The following is a 26155-nucleotide window of genomic DNA, read 5'->3' as shown; positions in this document are numbered from 1 at the left end:
ATATTTTAGGATAAGATACGTGCTTTTTATTCCGCAGTTCAAAGATTTGCAAGTTTCTTTACCATTTCAGTATCCCTTCGAGTGTTACCGATTCATCATCAAATTATATCACAGTTGCAAACGAAAATAATTTAGGGGAAAGTAGTACGAAATAAATTCACAACTCTTTTTCTAGATTGATTGAGGAATAGATGTAGAGAAAAAATAGACGATAAGAAATGAAAGAATTAGATGAAAAGGAAATAAAAAAGAAGAGTAAAAGTAGAGGGTTCTTAATATCTATCTTTGTCAAATTTCAGAGTTGCAACAGTGAATTGACGTCTATTTAATTACAAGTCTATGTTGCCATAATCCAACCACTCGTCTAAGACTTTTACTATTCTACTAGAACTATTTACCATATATTGTAATAAATACCATTCGTATCTCATCTGTGTCCATGATACTACGGTCGAATAAAAGAATACCGATGACTTGCCAAAATGATATGTCCGCCTGACATTCGAGATATAGAATTGCAAGAAAGGTTACCGTAAAATCAGAGGTTCTTATTATTATGTTTTTTTTAAATAAACACTTTGGAAAATTGTTGAAGTGAAGAAGAATGTCGGCAAAAGTCGCGAAATCGCCTACGTCACCTCCTGCCGCTAAGGAAGTGGACAGTCTGCAGGTTTCTTTACCGCAAATGTTGGATCTTGCATTGGGAACTCCGGAAGTAAAAAGAATTTATCTTCGATCTTTCACACAAATAGAACACGATAATTCACGAAATGAGGTACAAGAAATACTTTAACGACAGGTACGTCGTTTTACGTTCGCGTCTAGGTTGGAGCGGTAAATTTAAATATCCTCCACAACTTCCTTCATATTTTACTGCATCGGATAAATTTAGGATCGACCAAGGTTGAGTATCGTGGCGATGATGCTAATCGAATCAAGGTAAAATACTGTGTGTATTGTGGTTTTGCTTAATTTTTGGAAAATATAATAAAACTATAAATAGTGAAATTTAATAAAATGCAACGAAAACGTAAATAATATGTATTTCTAGACGATGGTAAGTTCCCTAAAAGCAGGTCCCTCGCTTTACCTTCAAGAGTACAATATTATCGATGATTCCAGTGACGTGAAGCAACAAGTTCGTAGTACCGACGCTATAAGTGTAAAAGTGGATGTAGTCAGTGATGGTAAGAAGATATTCTGATAATTGTAAGCGATGCACTAGTTTTGATATTGTTATTTTTATATTAAATTAATGATACAATTGTACATGCTTTCGTTATCGTAATAATTTCATACTTTTCGTTATAAAATCTGAGGCGAGAGAAAGACCTGCGAGTGTTCCAGTTACAAAACGTGAAAAGTTTGAAAGCGAGCTAGGTATCTATCTAAGAAAATAATGTTTTATAACAAAATAATATTTCTGTAATACACGCAAAATAAGATAGATATTAGAAGAACGTGGTTATATCAGTGAAATCCCAAGCAAACCTGCACAAGAATGCAAGGAACAGAATATTAAAAAATTACCAAATTCAATTCAGTATTTTAAGGTTATTTCAAAAATTCAATTATTGTTAATTAATGCTGGTAACGAATTACGTAGTCAAAAGCGGAGCATCCCAAGACGCGGTGGATTTAAAAGAGACAACAGGTGTCAGAAAACAAGTTGGTCCTGGGAAAGAAGGCAAATGCGAAACTGTTATCTTTGTAGAACCGATTGTTGATGGTGCAACCCCTACAGCTTTAGGTTTCAAACGGCTCGAAAAAAATGTAATAAAAGTTTATCTTCTACTTACCATATCACTCCATATATTTTTGCCATATATATATTTTTTTTATTTATTTTCGTCGAGAGAAAAATATTAGGTGTAAAATTATATGATAAGATTCTAATTAAAATATTTATGTAGGTTAACGAACTTCAACAACGGTTTCAAGCATTGGAAGAGTTAGCAACGACTCCAGAGCTTATCGAACGACTGAAAGGTAAAATCACCGACCCCCTGACCGACGTTTGGCAAATTATCAGCATTACCAAAAGATTGGACGCCACTGAACAAGGTATTGATAAGGTATAACTTGATTCCTTCAATCGTTACTTAATCTCACAATGAGGAAACTTATCGATATCTCAGTTGTCTATTATTTAGCCGTAAACTACTGCGCACGTACTCGTAATTTAATAGTATTTAGAAACACATAAAAGATACAAAGCAGGGATGTCATAAACAATCCAGTAATGATTAATAATTTGTATTTTGATAATATAGATCTTTCAATTTAAATAAAACTATTTAGTTGTATTTATATATATTATATATATTATAGTCTACTTAACTTCCGATGTAGTAAAACTACAGAAAATGCTCTGCTTCCAGTTGACAAAAATGGTGCAAGATGTGATGAAGGGTGACACAACACTCGCCACGGAAGACACGTCGAAGCTCGAAGAAAGACTAGTGAATTTAGAAAACGCTTTAAACAATTTGGATCACGTCGTTCAGAATTTACAATTAATCTCTGACGATGGAGAGGTTGAGGCGATAAAAAAACCTGTAGTTGCTGAAACGACCGGGGAAGAAGAAGAAGAAGCTCAGCTTGTACAGGAAGAAAAGCAACCCGTTAGACGAATTACATTAAGCGAAATTCTAGGCGAAATAGACATAAGAAAAATGCACCAGGACGTGGGTAACTTGCAAATGGAAGTTAGCCAAATGAAAAATCAACTGAAAGATTTGAACGAAAAGATTGACAAAACAAAAACTGGTAATGAATCATAAGTATCGTAATTAAATAATTAGTTATAGGGAATTGATGAATCTTATCAATACTTACTATTTCTTACATTTTAACTGTCCCTGTTGAAGTATTCTTTGATATATTTACGGTCATCTTCTTTAATAATTTCTTACCCATCTTCATTTTTAATCTAAACTTGGAACTGCGCTTAATTTAAGCCTAAGATCGAAAGTTTGCAATCATTACACTATCCAAAGTTCACTATGATTGTTGAAATTTCTGTGATATCCTAGTCTATGTTTATTAACTTACTTTATAATTACATTCGATTTGTGAAAAGGAGAGAAAATACTTTTAAGAATTTAAGGAACATTTCTTTTAAAACATTCTGAGAATGAAAGAATTATTAGAATGATCAATTTAATTAAGGTATCTAAAAAAACTTATTCTGCAATTATTAGCAGTAACAAATGGAAAACTTGATAAATATTACAAACTTGATAAACAAAAACTTGATAAATATTAGATCTAATACATGAACGTTCACTAATATTGAATCACTGAAAGTCATCATTTTCAGTTTCCAATAAAATTCGACCTTACACGCTTTTAATAATCAATATTTGATATTTAAAGTTATGTATCAATTAATTTCTCAGAGATAAATTATCGATTTTTATACACGTCCATGTAGAACTGACCAAAGAGATAGAAGCAAAACAACTGACTACGCAAAAGGAAGGAAATCCGGTCGAAAGAACACAGAAAGAGGAAACAGAGGAAACGACGAAGGAAATAACGACACCACGTAAAAACACACCTTCAGAACTACGCACTCAGGTTGAAAATCCGAAGGGAATGATAGATTCAGAAGAATTGCAAGACATGAGAAAACGCATTTCAAAATTAGAAAAGGACGTGATTACCATATCTGATAAAGTGGACAAAGTACAAGTGACTGGTGTCGCAGGCGCCACTAATATCGACAATTTAGTCTCTAAGTATAACGAGGTTCAAGCTGAAATGGAGAAATTGAATCAAACCGCGGATCGTCTGATCGATGATCGTGAAACTCGCGAAATGCATCTTAATGTTAGTATATTATTCATCGTATTTATATTCATCGTTATATTCATTCTATATCGTTCAATATATAATTAATCCTCCTCTTTATCGTGGATTATTTAGTTAATATTTCTTCTCCTTGTTATTGCACATATTGTTCTACTCCTCATTTAGGCGCTGTTAGAACAAGTGGAACTTTTGAAAACCATTAAAGCCGATAGAGAAGACCTCGAAGAAGCTCTTGCCGATAAAGCCGATGCTCAGGCGATACATAGAAAGGTCTGCACATGTATATTTACCAAAATATCAGAGGAAAATAAATAGCAATCTTTCTGTGGTATTTATTCCTCAGGTTTCTTACGATCAATTCGATGCAGCTTGTGATGATCTCGCACACGGTCTCGAAGACGCGATCAATAAATTGGGACAGCAAGAAGAGATCTGGCAACAAGCTCTGGATGAAGTGCAAAAGGAGATCGAGGGAAAAGTTGATAAAATGGAGATTTCTCCGCTGAAGGATTTCGTGAATCATCGACTGAAATCTCTTCAAGATAAGTTGAAGAGAGTGGCGGAAGCGAGACAAGATATCGAAGCTGCCGGAACCAAAAAAATGCTTAGGTAAAGTTACGTCAATCCTTCAACAGTATATGTATATTTATATTGTTCTAAATTTTGTATCTCAAGTAACTGAGTTCATCGCGCAATATCCAATGATAATTAGATATACGCTCGATGACATTTTGTGTGTGTTATTAGGGACGTTCAATGCATATCTTGCGACAAGGATGTGGTCATGAGAATGGATCCTCCCCACAAATTTAAAGTTGAAACATTACCATGCACCACAAGCATGAAGCCGTACCTGACCTATGAATTGGATCAGGTTAGAAAGCAACACAGAAGGTTACCTCATAGTAGAAATATGATTCAATTTGAAGCAGCCATGCAGGAGGAGGCAAAGAAGCAGAAGAGCGCAAGAGCGGACACGCTTGTGAAGACTCCTAGGTACGTAACTAATATTGAGATGTACATCTTTTTTTTAAAGATTCAGAACAATATATTCGCTTTGGACTTCTGAGCAAATTTAAAAGAAACGTTTAAATATAAAAAATTATACTTTTAATCTCAGTACCGCTAAAGGAGTTAAATTGTCCTTTCTGTTAATTTATAAATTGCCTTCGATTTTTGCTAAATTGATGACGTCGGGAGAATAAATGCAATGATCCATTATTATCAGTGATTGACATGTTAACCAAGTCATTTTTTAATTAGAAACTTACATAATTATAAACTTGAAAATTAGTAGGGACAAACTAATTTCTATTGGATCGATCTTAGTTCTTGTAAGTAATTACTTATTTTCAATGAAAATAACACAAAGGATAAAAGGCTGAGGAATCCATAAGCTTAAAAATGATTACATTTAAGTAAATAGAAATTCAAATGACGAATTAGTATACTCTGATCGATTAACGAGTTGAGCTTAGAAATCTTTAAAATAAATGGACGTCTAACTATATTTATCTTATTAAATTATTATATGTTCTAGCTAAAAAAGGACTAATTTTATTCGAGACATATGTTTAAATGTTAGAGATCATCTGTGCAATCGATATTGCGGTGGAAGCCACACGATTACCACTCCTCAGCAAAGAGTAATGCGAGTGGGCCATTTCCTCACTGAGTGGGGACCGGAAATAATTCAGCTGACGGAAGGGATGATAAAGGGAACGGACGGTAAGATGTATAAAGGTCGGCGAATGCCAGATAAAATCGATGTCTGCGGACCTACATACTGCGACGAGCGTGGCGACGAACTTCGATCATCGGTAATTATTCGTTTTCCCCACGTATTTTTCAGCTTCGAAATTAACAAAGGTAATTGTATTTCAGGATAGACAATCGATAACTACTATACCATCCTTGCGAAAGCCTGACAAGCAAACTTCCACTGTTTCAAGTACGTTGAACATGAACCAATTTTTTCTTGCTCTTTGTAATTACCTAAATACATATCATTTAATTAAACAAAAATAATGTTTGGAATTTTCTATGCTTCTATCTAAGATTCAGGGTATAATTTTCTATTGTTTATTTTTATTTCATTATGAATTTTTGTAATAACGAAACAAACCAAAAATTGAAGCGTACAATTTACATTACAACATATATTTTAAAGAAACTATTTTATAGAAACTTATTAGTACAATTTTAACAGGAAAACGATCGTCGAGGAGACAATCTCGAGAAATAACTAAGGAAGTGATAGAAGAGGTAAATAAGTCGAAAAGCTTAAACACGGAATTGAAATGATACGTAAATTGTTTATGTTCTATTCGTAGCTTGCAGAGACACCGAGAACAGAGACAGAAGATCAATCTGACAGATCTGCCAGTGCACCGATGGATACAGTTGAACCTGCAAATCATGTTGTTCAATACATAGAAGAAGAAGAACTGGGAGAACAAGATTAAATGAGATTCTAATTATTCACTGTAAAGTATTCTAAATATTTTTATGAAGTGCTTGTTCTAAGGTCTTATATCTGGTTCAGTGAATAATATAATACAATATATTACATACACAGAAGTATTATAAAATTAATTTAAAATTCATAATATTTATTTGCAATTTGTTATTATATTTTTATCTACATTATTGAGAATATAAGTTTATTTTGATATCATCTTACTAAAATTACGTTACTGAGGATACTTAAGAATAACTGAGGATCTACAGGACAAAGAAAAACGAGGAACGTTATTTTATTAAATGTTTTATTATTAAGAGGGAATTTCGGAGTACACAAGACTATCTAGTGAAGTCGATTTGGAACATCGGTGGTCTGTCATGCTAAAACAAAAATACCGAATCGCACCACGCATCGCGGCGACCACACTAGATCGCTGTTTCGTTTATTGCACATCACACCGTTCGAATACCGTTTACATTAAGAGTGTACACAGCGCTCGAATCGTGTCTATATAATATCGGATTTTGTTTCCTGTTTCCCTTTTCCATTACTTCCGATCTGACGTTCGATTGCACCTTCTATAAACGACTATGCGCTAGTGTTTTCTGGTAATAGTAATAGAATATTTATGTATACGTATAATGATGTATACATTGGAGCTAAATGCTACTTCATATAAATTTCAAGGTACAGGAAGTATCTACAAGTTAGTATCTACCACATAATTTTTACGACTGCCTTGTTCATACGTCACATTTTTTTTTGTTTTGTTCATTTTGGTGAATGGCGTTTTACTCTACGTTTCTCTAATACCTAACAATAATAAGATTACCATGGATACTCACTATGATCTTACTATTAAATCAAGGGTATACACGGAACCATGACAGTAAGATCATTGACTTATAACGACACAATGCAATAAATAGAACGCCAAATAAATATATACGTACAGATAGATTATACCTTTTTTCCCATAATCATCCGTCAAGGGCGGGGGACAATATAATGTTCTTAAATATTAACATGGATATGCATTATCGATTACAGTTAATAATACTGGCAGCTTAAAATACAACGTGTATGCATTACACTCAACCTAATCAAAAGGATACGGTAGAGAGTGCCAAATACAACGTTGGTGAGGTGTCAACTTAACGTGAATAATTCTAAATAAATACGCTATAACTAGTATCACGTTCACGCGTGATTTCCACTGAAATCATAGGAATAGAACGTATCCATCTACAGTCAAACAATATCTACCGAAATTAGTTGCAATTCTACCGACTAAAATCTTTTTATGGCACTTGCCTACGTATGATGTGGATTCTACATTTTTCTAAACGATGACAAATACGTAAAATATTTAGTTACATGCCATTTGGCTTAACCAAATGACCAACAGAAAACTCGCTCACAACCGTTTGCGAATCGAATCCTTACCTCGAAATAATTATTGTAACACCACGGACGTCTCTTCGTGTCGCGCCTAATTACGCATCGTTGCTGATTACCCAATTACAATAGCGACTTAATTAGTTACCATTATCGTTAATCGTTATTACTATTACGCTATCATTATCCATTATCAATAGTATTATTATCGTTATTATAATCGTACGTACGAGAATATTGCACACAGCGACCAACAGACATGGATAAAGGGAACTAAGTAACAGATCACAGGTGAAACTAGGCTATCTCTGTAACAAATTCATATCACATGAAAAAATATGTATCGGTTGCCTCCTCTCACAAAAATCTCCCAAAAATAAGAGACTGTCGGACGGATGACTCGAGTGACGAGCCATCAATTGTTCGGACTGGCTGACCTCGATCATCTTTACTCACTTCCATCTTTCTCGCCTTCTCTTTCTCACCGTACGCTCTTCTATCGGTCAACCCGGACGAAAAAATATTATCATTATCATTATGTTTCACGTCCATTCTCTTCTTCTTTCCTCGGTTTCGATTCGCAGTACATCAACGTAAAGTAACTGCCGATCAATTTACTTACTGTTCCTTATCAACGATAATGTGAATAACTAAACCCTGACTAAATGATTACACGATTAGCAGTAAACTTTGGCAATTGAACCGCGGCCACTTTGCGCCACATACGTTAATCGCGTTATTTCGTTCACCTTGTCCTTCCTCTTGCTCCTTGCTCGCACGAACGAAGACGCGACTTAACTCATTTCTTTGGCTTCCAGCTCCTTCGTAGAGGCCGACGTCGGCCAACTACGCGTGTATCTAAATCTAAGTACGTATTACCTCATGCCTCTCTAGATTATCAGCTTGTAGTACGACGATTCTGATCCCATCGATAGTTTCTTACACGAAACTCGTGGCTTCGCGAGCCACAAGCGCAAGGAACAACCATTTTCTAAAGCTCTTACGGTGCTTCCCCGGACTCTGTCTCATTTCTGCCACAGTACGACGATCCACCATTTTAGACCATTAAGATTCTCTACTTCGTCGATATCTTATACATAGTACATGCCACACGCGCTCTTTACACATTGAAATCCTTCTGAAAATCCAGAGTTTTCCTCCTTATAATCTCCCACGAGTCCTTCTCTGCGTTACGCAACCGTTTGTAAAAGCCGCTTCATCGATCAATCGAGTGAAAGGAATTGATCCATCTCGTGAAAATAAATTACACATATACGTACACACCTCTAACGAAGAGGTAGATTTGCGCGATGCTGTTTGGGGAAGACGAGACATTACACAGATATTGTAAAATATTCGCCATACATCTATTCCATCCCATTCTTCAACGTTCGTTTCCATATAAAAACGCTTTTCCTTTTTAATGTTCATTACGAAACAACGAAAGCTCGTCGCCAGGTTCGGAATAATATCGTCGAAGCGACGCAATTAATATCTTAGGTCAAGATTAATCCTTTTGTCGCGGTTAATAAAGCTACCGAACGACGCGGAAACAAACGTCGACGCGATCGTTAAGGGATTACGTAAACGAATAGGATTAACTTCAAGGTCGCTCGTTAAGTCTACGGAAACTTTTCACTGATTATAAACTTTGTACTGTATTATTCCCGTGAATGGTTTCGTCTATAACAATCGGTCGCTATTATTTCATTTCCTCCCTCGATTCACCTCGGAAGCTCGGAAAAAATTGATCAGCCTCAAATTGCGAAAAAGCGAATCGCGGGACTAGAATGGAAATCTTCAGTGGAAGTACCAAGTGCTATTATATGTGACTCTAGATTTTCCCGTAGAATATCGTTCTTCATATACAACGTTCATCTTTCATTCGCTCCTCTCTCCTTTCTTATAAATAACTTTCGGAGTACTGTTCAGGTTTTGTGAGTATTCTTTGAAGGTAAAAGGGATATCAAAAATTGTTGGGGAGCGCCTTAAACGGCGCTACGATAGATGCGCTACAAAAGCTGAGCTATGACTGGATGCAGAAGACACATGTGCTCGGCACCGCGTATCGGAAGACGGTTCACGCTAAAATGACGAACCATTTCCGGTATGCTGTCGAATGGTTTACTGAATTGGCCCAGGATGTACGCGTTCAGCTCCTCGTTCTTTTGGATACGCATATGCATGAAACCACGGGCACTCCTGTAATTGTAAATATGCATTTAAACGTTTAGATTTATTATTACTTATTATTATTACTTATTATTGGATTTATTATAAATAAGCAAATAATGCGTGCATTCAATATTGAATTCATTGCAATTCTCGTTGAATTGAAAAGCAGGATAGCTATTATATTTAAAAGAGCGATCTTTAAAATGATATTTATATTTCATGAGATTTCTTTCAGTTCTTTGATGTGTTAGAATTTTTTAATGTACGAAAAGTAAACTAAACTAGCGTATGAACTGAAAAGACTACGAAGAAGATAGTTTTGTTTTAATTGCATAGTACATAGAGTTCAACATTTTTTAATATTATTGTAAAGTATACAAAGTATACTGAGATAAAGAAGATGGTAATAATATCTATTCTTTTTATTACAAGAAATTTACTTTCTCGTTTATCAAGGAAACTACTTGTTGGAAGAAGCGAAACTTTTCCTGAAAAAATAAAATACCGACTGTGATACATCAACCTGATGTAACCTATATAACTTACTTTAACGATAAAGAGTAATCTTGTTTGGTGGATTCGCTGTTCCTCACCAAGTAACTTCCTTCTTTAAGAAGTCGTAGGATAGCTTCTGCCTCAATTCTCGTAATGGATCCATGGTACCATCTGTGAGCAGGAAGAAAAGAAATTTATATTAAACTATGAGAAACCAGAAATATGATGTTTAGGATCCAAGAACTTGTACGAAATACATATATACAAGACACTAAAAGACATCTATATTTCCGCAGTAAATTATTTTTGCTGTAAATTTCAACTAAATTTTTAGCATCTTTTCATCAAATTTTCACCGACCTATTTCACGTATACTCTCTCAAATCTGCAATGAAATATTCATCTTGTTACCTCGTAAAAATACTTTTAACATACAAACTCTCCATAAATTTCACGATAAAATTCTTGAAGAAGCACCTATGTTGTGAATGTTCATGAAAATAATATGCAGACACGATGGCGACACAGCAGCGTACGTGCGAGCCAAGAAAACCAAAATCAAGGACGTACCCTTGTCTCTCCAAAGGAAGGTCCACGTCAACCAGATCGGCGGATCCGCGGGCGGTGTCCAATGGCAATCCAAGGCTCAGACCGCCAGGTTTTTTCGGTGCAGACTGACCAGCGTTTCCACCGCTGTTCGACCCACTCCCACCATCCAGATTCAGTGTCATCTTCGGACGCGCCATACCGCCGCCTGAAATGAGTCACGCGACAGTTAGACGCCGTGAGATTCCCCGGGGTAAACATCGATTATATACGTATACGAGGCGGTAGACGACACGAGGAAACCTCCCTGTTCGCAGATTTTATGGCATCCCTTCCCGTAATTGGAACAAATCGAACTCAGGTTCCTCTAAGATTCACGGTGACAGCAACCGAACTCCCCAGACGATGTACAATGTCTATGTGTATACGTTTACATTGGAGGTATGACGATCATGAGAATGGAAGATCATGGAAATTGAAGGAGGGCTTTGTGCAAACGCGTTTGTATTGGGACGTTGACGGGGAGGAGACAGTTTGACAGTGGATGACGTGCACCGGTTTTTCTGTATTTTATGACGTTCGAGGTAGATCGTGATATTTGAGATACTTGGTCGTGTTTAAGGTTCTACGTTATTTAATTTTTGGGTTTACTTTTGACCTCGTGGACGATACTATTTGGATGATATAAAATATGATATTTCACTGCAAGTTATATAGTCGTATATCTACATATGTTTGATAAATTGCTTGAATTTAATTTTTCGATTTTCTTTAAACGGTCGGATTTGAGATACTCGATGATGTTCAAGGTCCTATGTTATTTTATTTTTAGGTTCGTTCGTGGCTAAAAGATGTAATATTTCACTATGAATTTCTGATATGATGTTTGATCAATGGTCTGGAGTTTTGATTCGTAAACATTAATATTCAAGGTTGTATCACGCTTTTCCCGTATAATAACGTTGAATATTTTAATGCACGATATTTATGAAATATAATGATATAGGAAACAGACGAAGAGCATTGAAAATAGCACAAAATATAGGAAGAATTTATTTTATAAAAACAAGTGAAGTAATAGAGTGTCAAGAAATCTTCAAAAGGAACATTATTAATCAAGTTTCATTGCTGAATGGACGCTCGATCAACTTCTCGACAGGATGTAGTCGTGTCATCAATAACCGTGCTCTCGCAGCAAAGACTCGATAATTTCTGACGAGAAATACTTCCTTCGTGTAGTGGAACAATCGACCGTGACTTTGGATGTTGCTTTGTCAAGGTATGATAATGGAACGTCTCTTACTCTTGGATGAGCAGAATCTCCTCTCTTTTAGCACAAACAATTGATCGAAATTCCTTCCTGCAATTTTTCTCTTTTCTCTCCTCCTCTAAGGAAGATTTCCATTGACTTGTTGGAAAGTTTTCACCCTACTATCACTTAAGATTTCCGTGCAAATTACGGGCCTTGTTTCCTGCTAAACAATGTGGCCTCAGATATAGAAGACAAGCTACTTCTATTTTCCTCGTTGTAAACGAATGGCGCAGACACGATTCAAGTCGTGAGGTATTACGCTTATTAAAGGTTCCACGACCTTCGACCAAGCTTGAAATTAGCCGGGAAGAGAAATTGCTATTCCTTTGGGGCAGGTTGAGTATACGAATAAACAGACGCTTATCGAGTGATATCAAAGTGTGGCTCTTGGGTTAGCTTTAAATTAGTTTAATTATGTTTGACTTGCCAAATAGAGGAGAAACATTTCGTACCATTCGAAGATTTAGGAAATTATTCCCTTTGAAACGTTTTAAGCATAAGAGAATTATTTATATAATAAATTTAATTTAGATTGGTTAAAGGAAGGAGTAAATAGATTTATTATGTCGTCCGAAAAGTGTCTTTCTTTTACAGACACGTCTTTTACAATGACGCATACAAACGTTTATACAATGTTTTACAATGTTTATACAAACATGAAACCTAATATAACGAACGTTGTAATCTTTATCTTGATAGAACAAAATGGATCATACGTAATTCGATAAAATAATATAAACTGAAAAATGTTGTGCATCCATTATTTCCTTATAAAACGAAAGAAACTTTTCGGACGACCTAATAAAATATACGCGTAGATAAATAAACAATACATATAAGAAATCATTTGTTGCGATAATCGTAAAATAATAAATATTTCTAAAAATATGTAGCATTATTTTATACTTTCGAAACATCGACAAAAAACCCATGAAACTTTTAACAACCCCAAATCCACGGCAATTATCATAAATTACTCTTAATAAAGGCAACCCCCTACGATATTGATCAGAACAAGGAATCGTAGCCTCCATAGCGACGAAAAAACATGGCTCCCCGTTCATCAAGAATTTATAAATTTCGCTAAGTAAATTCTTCCGGGGTCTGCCATCGAGCGTAAGCGTCAATGTTATTACAGGCTCGTGAAAGTTCGGAGATGATAATCGATGGGAGGGTCGGCGCTGTTGAAGAAAGTGGCTGCGCGACCGCGAGGTAATTTCATTTGTTGGGTACAATCTCTTAGTGGTCGACTTTTCGAAGGTTGCATGATTCAGGTACGACAGGATTGCTGTGACAGGTGTAGCACCAGGTTAGCCCAGCCCGAGGCTAACGCGTCCCGACCGTTTCGAACGACCGCTCTATACATTATGGATGAGCTCGTACTTTGGAATTTAAGACCATTGAATTCCGTCAGACGTTACGCGATAAAGCTTTTAGGTGTCAGTTTCTTGATTCTTTTGATAGCGATTTCTTACATTGTCTGTTAGAGTTTTTCTAACGTCATAATGAGCTATATAACGTCTGTCATTCTGTTGACGTAATAGCGTGATATATACTTATAACACCTGTTGTGTAATGAGAAAACTTTATATGGTAATAATGAGAGCGAATTATGTTAATGGCGAGGATCAAAGTTGCTGGTTAATTGCGTAATATTGGAACTCGCGTTTATGTAAGTTTGTTGCATTTCATATCGAGAAATAGTCCAGTAATAGATTGCTATGAAGTAGACTGTAGAGACACAGATTCTAGCTTAGAGCGATGCTTCTTAAATTCGATCAATCGTTTGAATAATTAACAATTAAATAGTCTACTAAAATTGAATGACCGATTTATTGCGTTTGTTGGGAAAGCTTCAAATTGGTACGAATTATTAATTTTAACTACATGTTGAATAATAAATGGAACATCAAAAACATAGAATTATAAAAGTCACGACATAGAATAAGAAATAAAATACTTTTGAGAATTTAAAAAATGCGACTTAATTTATTAAAGATTGTAAAAAGACTTCACATCTTCAAAGAACCGTTTCTACGTAACCGATTGACAGGTACGAAATTCGGAAGCTATAGAACTTGGTACGACTGAATTATTCATTCGACATAAATCGTTTTCGTACACGCAACATCGAAGGAAACTCTCGAAAGGCCGAATCCACGCGCTCTTCCTACTCATCTGACACGGCGTGCGTTTCAAGCATAGTTAAACATTAACGAACAGAAAGCAGCCGTCTACTACTCTCCGAGATTGGCCGTATCTGTATTATTAAATTTAATCCGGTTGTTCGGACAACTCGATTTATTTACCCGAATTCCTCGTTTTCCACCCCTTTCCGCCATCCAATCTAAAGCAGTTTCATTTTCTTTATTAGAACCCGACACACACGTTCTAGGCTATTCTTTTGTTTATGCGTATCAATAATGTAGCAATCATTTAACAGCCACTTTGCTGGCTTTGAAGATATTTTCAATACGCATAACTTTATAATTTTCTTATAAATAGTACTTTATAATTTTTCAGGTAGGAAATTCTTTTTGGAATTGAGAAATGAAGAATAATTGATAAATTACAAAATTTTCAGAAAATTTACATAATATTCACTTTTCTCTATGTAAAACACAAAACCAGTAACTTGTGTCGTACTCGTAAATTTCAAACGAAGGCATAACAAGACGAAACAAACGCTATAATTGCAGATGGCCCATTTCCAACAATCCACCGCATCCGAATTTATCCGCAGTCCAGTGACATTTAACGATTCATCCAAAGGAACGAACGCAACCAAAATTCTACTTTCAGCACGAATTCGTGTTCTCTCAAGATCGATCGTCATTCTTTTATCGCTACCAGAGGACGGCAGATAATTCATATAATAGTATAATTCATATATTAGTATCGCTCTAAGATTGCTCGATACTCACTCGCTATAAGAACGCTCGATAAAGATTGACTGATAACTGATTCGTGTGTGACTATTGATTAACTGATAGATAACTGACTCCTCCAAAGACTGACTATAAGAATGCTCGATACTAACTGATTGTCTTAACGATCGTGTTCGTTTATTTACACTGGTTGGGGAAGTACCGGAAAGTTTAAATTCAACTTCGGTTAACGGCTGCTCGTAGCGGTGACATTGTTTTGCCCGGAGTTGGTTTATCATTGTGTTTTGTAAGTCAAGGCAGTATCGATGTCCCGAGGCAAAACAACAACATGAGTCGCTCTCGATTCGCATCGTCCTCTGACTCATGTGCTGCTACAAAAGTTTCGTATAAATTCTTATTTTTATTGTCTGCAAACGATGAAAAAGTAGAAATGTACAGCATTGCTGGCAGAATAGCAACAGATAGTTGTTATGGTAGATAGTAGTTAGGTACATTACAGCAATAAGACTACAATGCAATGCGATGCAAGGAAATACAATTTAAAAATACAACTCAATGATCAGGATTCAAAAACTTCCTACTCAGATTTATTACTTTATAATATTTTTCAATAATTTCGGTTAAACTACAACTTTGAAACACATTTTTAATACTTGAAATTGAATCATTTGCTATAAACGACCGCCTGAAATCCTCATTTCCACAATTTTATTTTAATAAATAAACGCGGGACAAATAGTTCGCTCGCGTGTACGCTTTCGTGCGCATTTTCCTCAGGAAATTCTCCTCTTGACGCCTGTACACTTATTTTCTCGTTTCCTCCACAGACTGTTTTAATATCCGTCTCAGACAGAGATACGTCTCAATCAATTTCTTCACGGTGGTTCTCCATCCAGGCGAGCCCCGTCCCTTGGGAAATGCGAAGAGAGTCGCGAGTACGTTTCGCGCGAGCTAAGAAAACGCCCTCGGTATGCGAATAACTGTCTCTGCGTTATTTGTGTACGCGGATGTGGCGCGAGCTGACGATATGGAACAAGCGACTTTGGAAACTTGTTATCGCGGGGATGAAGTTGTTGAGTTTCACGCAGGAACGGCAGATACCGGTAACTTTTTCCATGAACACTTCCTGGGTATTTCCATCTCTGGGTATGAGGAACCGTGGGGAACTACTTTGTTTTAATAACCAAGAATGGCACTGTATAACAAGTAGAAAGACATATAGGATGTTTTTGGAATAATTTTATAATTTGTATGTTTGTAGTTTGTTGCTTCAACAAATTATAATATTTGCTTACGTCACGATCTCGAAGAAGTAAATATATAAGATACCATTTCATCCTATACTATAACAAATATTCTGCTGTTAAATCATATCTTACTATCAATTCGTCTTCTACAAAACGTAATTAAACAAATTTTAACAAACATTCTTAAATCTGTTCTAATTATACTTAAAACTGATAAAACTTAACCTATGATCTTATCAGAGACGCTAATAAACTATTCTAGCAATTGATACAACTGCAAAGGATCAATTATAAAAAGAAGATAACTCCATAAATATAAAACACTTAGAACCATTCTTTTCATATTCCACTCCACGGAACAGTCTATCAATAAAATGTCTAAAATAAAGAAACCAGAATATTCTCGTTGTATCGTCTGGAAGTAGCAAGAGTTTCCTACAACGAAGACATCCTTTGAGAGAGTTGTACTAAAAAAGGAAGAGACCATCAGTGGCAGAAACTTAGGGAAAGTCAGACGTTGAAGTCTCGAGGGAAATTCCTCGTCACGGAGGAATCACCGGAAATCTCGCCGTGTCCTATTCGGATGGTATATATCACCAGCGGCCGGAAGTGGAGGAAACTTTTAATTCCCCGTGAAAATCAGAACGTAGGGCTAACGTGTCACGTGGAAAATCGAGGCTTCTCATCGTGGCGTTTGTGAACAATCAAATATACTCACATGGACGATTCGTATTTATTGTGGCAACAAGAAGACGAGAGTGGAATTCTTCGTGTAGATTTACGAGGACGAAGAATTTGCCACGGCGGTGCGTCACACGACTGCCTGGAAGGATCGTCGGCGATTCCACCGAGTCTCGGTGCGCCATTAAAACAGAAGTGTGTCTGAATGTCGTCGCGAGACGTGGGAAAAAAGGGAAGGTCCTTTGCCGTAGAAGTGAGAAATTGTTACAATTTCATCAGCCACGATGGAACGGAAAGATGCTTTTACTGCAGGAAATGGAAGAGGATGTAAATGGTGCGTTGAAACTTTGTTGCGTTTATACTGTTTGGATTATAGGTGAATGGACTTTAAGTATTACGTGTAAACTATATTGGAATATTAGTAAATTATTTTTCTTTTTTATAATTCGAGTGTTATTTGTCTAATGTTACTTGAGGACTGTAATTTTATGATGAATATGGCGAATGGCACTGAAACCATTACGATAACCATTATGATAATATTAGAATTTTGCTCGAAAGAATTATTGTACACATCTATTATTACGTGAAAAGTGATTAATGAAATTTAGCATTTCAAGTTTTCTGAGAATATTCTAGGAAATAATTTAACACTGAAATTGGATCGTTCGACTAAAATAGTATTTTTACCTTAGTGCCATGTAAACGTCAAATAAAAAGATATTCGCTCATCAAACGGAAGAGAAGAACGGAAAGTTTCGCGAAGTCGTGCTTCGTGAAAATATTTCATGAGTCAGTCGCGCTCTAGAAAAGTCTCCCCCAATGGAAGAAATCGAAGATTCAAGCAGATGTTGGAAAGCTTCACGCAAGACTTGTGATCGAAAATTGCGCTTCACGGTACGGTGAGAATGTTCACCCTAAAAGCAGAGACACGAGAAACTTGTTACATCGTTAAATGGAAGAAATTTGTTTTCCTCTTCTCTCTTCGAAAATCACTTTAAATCTGTTATTTAAAAAATCATGAAATTTTTACGCAATTGTAGTATAAAGACTAATTCCTCATTTGGCTTAATATTATACAGATAATAAAATAAATATTTAATCTAAGAGTTTCGTTATCTTTCTTCGGTTATGTGTAGTATATGCTGCTTTAACTACTATTCGATTTTCTAAAGTCCCATGGCGATGCTTGAGAGTACGTATACTAACAGTCATGTACCCTGGGGTAAGTCCTCTGCTAACAGAATGTACGATACTATTATTTGCTTCAGTCATTAAGCGGTTCTTAGATGCTTCAACTTCGTATAAAGGAGTAGCATAGCATTCACGTTTTATGGTTAGAAAATTCTCGTCGATGAAATTTTCGAAATATCATTCGTTCATTTATAGCGGTAAAATTCCGTTTGTAAATATATCATGCTATTACATGAACATCCTCAACTAATGAAATATATCAAATGGGAAAAGAAATTTAATAAAAAGATCAACTCCCAATTAAGAATAAAGTTGAGAAATACACAAAATTGTTACCACGAAGTTCGATATACGATGAATTGCAACGTCTAAAAAGTGTTACAGAGAATAAAAGAGCTATGAACCAAGCAGAGACCACAGAAATGGATATTGTGACAGAAGTTCAGGAAGCAAGAACGCTGAAACATCGTACAGTTGCCAAATGCGAATCGCTGCGATCCAAGTCTGAAAGAAATTCTCTAAAAAAACAAAACGAAAAAATTTACACAGTTATTTATCATCCTACAGTACCATCAATCTTTTTATTTTTCAATCTCGCTCCAAAATTCATACAATCGCAATTTTACTGTCACTTTGATCAATAATCTCCGTACCTATCCCTGGAAACATGACGAGTCACTGTGAGATCGCAAGTTCGGCCACGTTTCGCGGCTCTTAAGATTCGGAATCTTTTCAACGGTACGCCGGTTTCTCCCCCAACGATAGGAAAGCTCGCGATGTGTCGAAACGTCCGAACAACAGATGCGGGATACCAACGCGGGGATAGACCTTAAGATCTTCGCCAACAGATGTTGCAGTTACACAACCCCTCCTTCTACGATCTCCCCAGCCAAGCTAGCTGCCCTTATCGATGCGGTAACAAACACTTCGAACCTGCTTCGAATGCTTGATACGACTCGATCCTCATGAAATATGAACTACCGTACGCACATACGACGTTCTCGTCGATGTATCGTGCAATTTGCTCGAGGATCACCGGTTCACTCGTGTTGTAACGCGTATCGATACGCACGATCAACGTCAATTACTTGGTAAATAGTAGTTTATTACTTCCATTTCTGTGGACGCGTAGGTCTATTAGGCTCAGGTCTAGATACGTTACTATGATAGTCATAGTTTTCAAAATTTCAATTTTGAATTATAATGAATATAATTCTAAAATTAATTTACTATTTTAAGTAGTTCGTTATTTTCAATTTTTTGGAATATAAAACATGAAATTTTGCGTATACATATTTAAGAAAGCAGCAGAATTTTCTAGCTTCTTAGTGAATCAATTTTTCAAGCCTAAATACTAAAGAATAAACTGAACGTCGATTAACTTCGTTCAGCTCTATTGTTGCATTCTCTTTCTTTACTCTCCCATTTCGATTTTATCTCCTACTTTTCGCAAAGTACCTAAACATTCCACCGCTAAGCGTCGATTTGGGTCAAAAGTTCGCTGATAAACCCAACCGTTTTACCGCTCGCTATCCGCCTCGCCGTTTCGTATACCCAACTTGTTAACATTTCCATCTCGACTTGTTCAAAAATCTGTCTTTTGATTCTGTTAGAAATCTGATGCTCTCAAAGCGGGATCACCGCCTGGTTCTCGCAGCGTGTCATAACTATTTATAATGAAGCTGCAGATCGCAGGAGGCTGCATAGACATAGCGGTAAATTAATGGCGTATCTTCGCGATGTAGTTTCTCGCCAAACTCGAAAAACACCCTTACGAATTAATTGCACGAGCAAGGTACCAACGACGAACTGTGAGTAAAAAAAAAAAAATAAAAAATGAAAGAAATAATACAGAAGAAAATGAACGAGAGGGAGGAAGATGATACGTAAGGCCGATTATCCACCACGCGTTCACAAAATTTTTGCTCCTGCAGATAATGTACAAAATATTTATTCGAACACATGGAAGCTTTTAAACAAATAAAAAAAGAAAAAATGTAACTTGAATCGACAAATGATTTTCGAGATACAAAGTTTTAAGAAAAAATAGAATAAAATAAGAAAGAATATTAACAACAAATTATAGCATGCACTTATAATTACCCAGTAAGTGTGTTAAAGCATATTAAATTTCCTACCATTTAGCAGTAGTTTCACAAAAATTGGTACTACAAAAATGAAATATATAGATCCCAGTAAAAAGCTGTTTCGTTGTAAAGGTGCGTACATCCTTGTATGTACTATTTTCTATAGACCAATCAATCAACCAATATTCACTAACACATTGCAAACATTAATTTCACAAAGATACTCGACAAATATTCCAACGAAACTATTCACAACCAGTGACAAATTTTTAAATGATTATTAAAAATCCACGTTCCGATACTTGGCTCGGAGATTTAGTAAAAATGCAAACGTAAAAGAGCGGTGGTAAAAGTCGAACTAAGTTACAGGCAGACAAATTAACGCGGAAAAAGCATTAACTGAGCCGGATGTAAGGATCTATGCCACTTAGAGATTTCGTCGACCGTGACAATTAGCGAGCAATGTTAAACCGCTGGTTAAAATCCAGTCGTCGTCGAACGTCTAGGAATTAGAGCCCTAGGCGGACATTCGTGCTGTGTTGGCCTGTTACCAAACGTTTTCACGACAGTCGAATATACGTACGAGCATGGAAGTACGGCGTGCAATTGGCGTCGGGCGAGGTAAACTGTACGTGACTGGTTTCCCTGACCAGACAGACGAAAATTGTATTTTTCTGCCAGCGGGAATATGTCACCGGGAACGGAATGTAGTTAGAGAGATCCGGTGAAATTTGGTTCGACGAATTTCATTCGAGCCCGCGACACCGTTACTTGGTAAACTCTCCCCGCGCGGAAATATCGCCGACTCAACGCGTTTTTCGTTGTTTCGTCGCAATTTAACGCTGCTGTCATTCCAACTGCTCGAATCACCCCGGAATAAAATTGCCGTACCGTAAACAATTGTAAACGGTTGACAATGGGGTGTGACATGTTTGCATGCGGATGAAATAACGAAAATTCCTGGCAACGGGATGGTCGCTGTGATTTTCAAACTGAGTTTGTAAATATCCGATGATTCAACGCGATCGGGATAAAGCTAATCCCAATGTTTATTGAAAAATCCATTGGCATATTCAAATACGATTAAATCTCAACAACTAAAAGATATTTTGAAACGATATGTCAATTGTTTTAATTCTTATTTATTTATTTGGTGTAGAGTATTTAGGACCATTATTATTATATTATTATTTGACATTTCTTCAAATTCTAATTGGAACTTAAGCTTTTCAATTCGCTAGTCGTTAATGTTGGAAGTGAAGTCATATTCTGTGATTTCTGTATCGCATAATCATTTGTACTAATTATTTATCAAGCAGTCGACATTGTGAAATCGTTCGAGACATTTTGGACGACTACCAAAATGTAACTGTTTGATAAGGGAATTGCCAGAAAACATCAGTAAACTATGCGAACCGAATTCCATTGGATGTAAAATGCATTTCTTCGATAACATCGTAAAATAGCAATAGGTATTTGAGCACAATTGTTACCGTGCGTTTCATTGCCTAGAAAACTATAAGCGCAGTCTCATTTACATATAGAATCATATTTAAAATATCGGTTCTCTTCGTTCCTTGCCAAAACTGGAAACGCTGATACAGTTAAAAAAAAAGATTGGAAAGGTAAATTCGACAGTGAATAAATCAGTGGAAAAAACTGGATCGTTAAGAAAAAACCAAACGAAAACAACGACACGGTATTCCAAAAACTACGTTCGTTTCAATAAAAATCGATATGTTTGTTTTTAATGCACCGTTGGCGTTCGTGCCAAATGAATTTCAGGTTTTGATATCTTTTTTATCTTAACTATTTTCAGAAAAAGTTATTTGATAACAGATGTAATTATATTGTCTACGTGATGACCTTGTGAACGTGCATGTGACGATCAGTTGTACGAAATAAAAGCAAAAAGTAAAACAAATGTTTCATCTGCGTCATTTAGACAACAAAGCGATTGTCTTTACACAGAATCGATTTGAAAACGGATACAGAAGGACCATGTTTCGTGGAAAATGTAAAAAAGTTGTTTTCAATCCTAGTTTCCGTGGACCTGGAAGTCGATCCCTTTGAAAGTCTTTCAAATTAGATCCGTGTTTGTTCTCAAACTGGAACGCGTGGAAAATAGAACGTAAAGAAACAGTGTCCGCGCGAGAAAGTGTAATTACTTTGCTCGCCAGCATATACCGCATAAAGCCACATGATGTGACGTTAATTACGAATTTAATATCAGAAAGCGAAATGACAAGAGGAATTATTACGGGCATTCTGGTTTTACAAATAAACGAATAGCAAGGGAAAGAATTGAAAGAAAGAGAACACAAATTTAAAACGCAAGAAAGGAAAGGAAAGAAAATTGACGCTCGAATGAGTAAACTGAGTACTAAATTAATACTAAACGAAATCTTACAAATACACATTGTTAATATCTTCATTTCAACCTCTTACGATTCTCAAATTTTTACATTTCAATCTCGCTGCTGTATCTAGAAACAAAAAGACTTGAACATCTTTTCCAAAATATTTAAACTTGTACTTGAAATGAGAAATCATGCATACTAATAACAATTCTTTTTTTCCCAAACCTGAAAGTGTCTTTTAACGCTAAAAAACTGCCATTGAATCGGAAATGGCCAAAAGAACGCAACATGGTTAGTTTTGTTATCACAATTAAAATCTTAATTGACAATGATACAACGTGTAGATCGTTTTACAGAGAAACAAACAACGAAAGGTATATCAGTGCTACAGTGGTTCTAGTGGAAATAGAAAAGAAATCGATAGCTCCCTTACCTAGCGATTCTTGGGGGTGAATGTCACGCAGACACAAAAGAAACGGGGTTGGGAAGCGAGAGTAATTCAAATACGAGTAGCAAAAGTCTTCTTCCCCTTTACTTTAGCTGCTGAATTTTTTCTCGTGTACCTAGCCAAGCGAAAGAAGGGAGATACCGACCACCGTGCTTTTTCCTCTTTCATCCCCACCATCTTATTCCCTTTTCGCCCTATTAACGACCACCGCCGTTGTAGCTATCCGTTAAATGGTCCAGACGCGAGGATAGATCGACCTTCGCAGAGATTGCGAATATCAATTTTCTCGGCTCATCGATGCTGCAGTCACGAATTGCACAGTTCCACCTACATCGAGATTTACAATGTCGTAACAGTTATCTACGATCGTAATACTTGCAGAATAACGCGATACCGTAATATAAACTTCACTCTTTCGTACGGAGACGTATTTATAGATTCGATTAACGTCTGGAAGGATGGAAAATGATCTTATCTTGATAGTAATGTTATAGGAAACTTTTAGTGTATGGTGCGGAAAAGACATTCAATTACAATACGATTGATTAAGATGGGAAATAAATTGTATGAGAGAACATAAACCACTTTAATAGATTAAACTTTGTTAATCAATTCTTTGGTGGATAAGGGGACTAGTTACTTAAATATCAAGGAAAAGAAACTGTGACCAAAAGTTTGTTCCTCTTTTTCTAAGGATGCACGAAAAATTATTCTATTGAGCGATAGTTGAATATCTATATTACGTAACATAATAAATTTATAATTACAGTTCTTCAAAAATTCCCAGACTTCTGCGAAAGTATTGGATAACGCTTATCAAAATGTTATCATACCATTCATTAATAAGAGATTTGAGGATCTGATTAAAGATGAAGTTATAAATACGGCCCCTACAATGACGATTTAATAGCATCGCGGGATAACTGAAAGATTTATCTTCACCTTTAAATTTCAATTAAGAAAGATAAAAAATGATATTCAATTTAGAAAAATGTTTAATAATGCAGACGTTTATTTTATAAAAGTTTCATAAATCAAGCGAGGTATGATGAAATTATATCGGATAAGAAAAATGAGCGCAAGCAAGAAAATATCCCTTTCGACAACTTGGCATCCTAATTATTTCGCCCGCTGCATAATTCGGATGCTCCATCTATTCAGTTATGCGAAACGGTTGAATTCACGAGGATGTAAGGCTAGATTCCAGATACGGAAACAGATATTAAGTTACGTAAGCTAGCGAGTTTTCCGTTTAATTCAGACCTCGTTTCGACGTTCAAGAGCTGAACTTGACTTTCCGCTTCCTCGGCATAATGAGACACTGTGAGCTATATATATAAAGCATACTATCTTTCTATACATTCTATTAGAAGAATCGGTACGTCACTTAATAAATTTAAGTTCCTAATTTGAGAATTCACTAAGCCCAATGAACATTAGTTTCCTAATTCGTAGTTCATGAAACTCAAATTATGACATATCATTTCACTTTAATCTATACGTTTGCAAAATGACAACAAATTTTCTAAGAATTGATATTAAAGTAAAACAATGCAGTAAACTTTAATACATTTTAATTTGTCCTTCACCTATAACAATTATCAAGTATCGAACGTAAATTCAACAACGAATGTTTCCGTACTTATTACACAAACGAAGCAGCAGAGAAGTAAAATAAAAACAATGGAATTATAATTAAGGGAGCAAAATAAAATGTTGATTCAACTTCAGGAATGTATTACAAATTAACTATTCATCACCTTCATTTTCATATATTCAAAGTATGGTTCGAATAGGAAACCTGAACTCGCCAAGACTGTCGCATAAAATCAATGCCTGACATAAGAAAGAAACACACATAATAATTAAATATTTACAACACATAATTATCAAATATAGCACATAATTATCAAAACTAATAGCTAGAACCAAAATTATTGAAAAAACGGTTCAAAATCCAACATTCCAAGCACCTTTCATTACATCGCACTATCACGAATCATCCCAACGAATCATCGAAAAGCGACAGGTTAAAACGACTGGTAGACGACGCTCGTTCATCCATTGGCAAGCTATTTTTAACGAGTGAAAAAAGTACATCTTTGACAGGAGTCGCATAACGAAAGGGTCGCCATTGACGTTTAGAAAAGTCGACGCGGGGGAAGCAGTACGCTCTCGTCGCAAGTAGGGCGTAATATTTCCGATATTTCCAATATGCTCTCGGTATCGCCCCGATGACAGCACGCCTCCGCACAACGTGAATCTACGACAATACGAAACACACGTGCTGCGCGCGTTTGCGCTTCCGTCCATGCAAAGATGAACACCGCCACGAATACAACACGTGCACAGAGGTACATGAGGACAAAGATATTGCGGTTCGTAGTTCGAGCCCCGGTCTATATTCGCGTCACTGGTCTCACGCGCATTGCGGACACGCGCTGCAACCTCGGACGTTTTGTTCGCAAGCACAATGCGGAACCGTGTTTCTTCCGGGTTAGTCGCCCGTCGCCGCGGATGAAACGCCAAAGGAGAAAGCGAAAGGGAACAAAACGACCGGTGAATCGAAAACCGTCCTTTCGGAAAATACCCGCGTTTAATACCCTCCAGGGATAAACCCTTTCCAACGGTTTAATAGACCATGCAACGATCATGTTTTTTAATTTCACTCTGCAATTAACGTGCACTGCTATCGATGCATACGTAGTTTCAATGAAATTGTGTAACAGCGAGAAACATTGTCGCAACATTACGTCATATTTACCAGCAGTGAATGCATCAAGCAGCTTGTATCGAATTCCCTTTAGTTGGACGGACAAGAAAATAATAAAATTACGTCTTTCCGTTTTCTGTCATGAACGACGCTGATGCATTCTTACACTTCATTTTGCATAATTGGTAATTATCGTTGCGCGCTTTATTCGCGTCAATGCTAATGTTTCTACTGTTTACTGTACGAATATATGTAGTAGGTGCGCGAATTTTGGTAAAATTTAGCGGAATATGTTCTCATCGGAATCGTATAACTACGTATTCGAAATTAT

At 36.3% G+C, this 26155-nt stretch overlaps 2 protein-coding genes across 5 annotated transcripts in view; one reads left to right on the top strand and one right to left on the bottom strand.

Annotated features, from left to right (window-relative positions):
- The first annotated feature begins 1297 nt into the window (after positions 1-1297).
- LOC117166368 (glutamine-rich protein 2) lies at positions 1298-6418 on the top strand. 2 transcript variants are annotated; one of them, XM_076625861.1, is made up of 12 exons: positions 1298-1380; positions 1607-1773; positions 1914-2075; positions 2382-2769; positions 3437-3834; positions 3982-4086; positions 4160-4425; positions 4564-4812; positions 5402-5636; positions 5701-5767; positions 6026-6081; positions 6150-6418. In XM_076625861.1, the coding sequence occupies exons 4-12, from the start codon at positions 2391-2393 to the stop codon at positions 6279-6281; spliced, it is 1887 nt and encodes a 628-aa protein (XP_076481976.1). In that variant the 5' UTR covers positions 1298-1380; positions 1607-1773; positions 1914-2075; positions 2382-2390; the 3' UTR covers positions 6282-6418. The 2 variants fall into 2 exon arrangements, with proteins under 2 accessions (XP_076481976.1, XP_076481973.1); XM_076625858.1 differs by lacking the exons at positions 1298-1380; positions 1607-1773 and having other exon boundaries at positions 1976-2064.
- Positions 6419-6575: 157 nt separating this feature from the next.
- Positions 6576-26155, bottom strand: part of hwt (SH2 domain-containing adapter heavyweight) — a 244732-nt gene continuing 225152 nt past the window's right edge. For all 3 annotated transcript variants that reach the window (XM_033350395.2, XM_076625329.1, XM_076625336.1), the window contains 3 exons: positions 10919-11102; positions 10400-10519; positions 6576-9880 (listed from right to left, as the gene is read on the bottom strand). In XM_033350395.2, coding sequence (XP_033206286.2) covers positions 9691-9880; positions 10400-10519; positions 10919-11102 — 494 coding nt within the window. In that variant the 3' untranslated portion in view covers positions 6576-9690. The remainder of the gene's footprint in view (positions 9881-10399; positions 10520-10918; positions 11103-26155) is intronic.

This window comes from Bombus vancouverensis, chromosome 2 (assembly GCF_051014615.1).
Source record: "Bombus vancouverensis nearcticus chromosome 2, iyBomVanc1_principal, whole genome shotgun sequence".
Lineage (NCBI taxonomy): Eukaryota > Metazoa > Arthropoda > Insecta > Hymenoptera > Apidae > Bombus > Bombus vancouverensis.
This window is presented reverse-complemented; position numbering and strand designations above follow the sequence as displayed.

Coding starts and splice junctions, on each gene's coding strand:
- LOC117166368 (XM_076625861.1), top strand. CDS start 2,391: ATGGTGCAAGATGTGATGAAGGGTGACACAACACTCGCCACGGAAGAC. Junction 5,768..6,025: donor GCAAACTTCCACTGTTTCAA/GTACGTTGAACA, acceptor CAATTTTAACAG/GAAAACGATCGTCGAGGAGA. Junction 6,082..6,149: donor CTAAGGAAGTGATAGAAGAG/GTAAATAAGTCG, acceptor TTCTATTCGTAG/CTTGCAGAGACACCGAGAAC.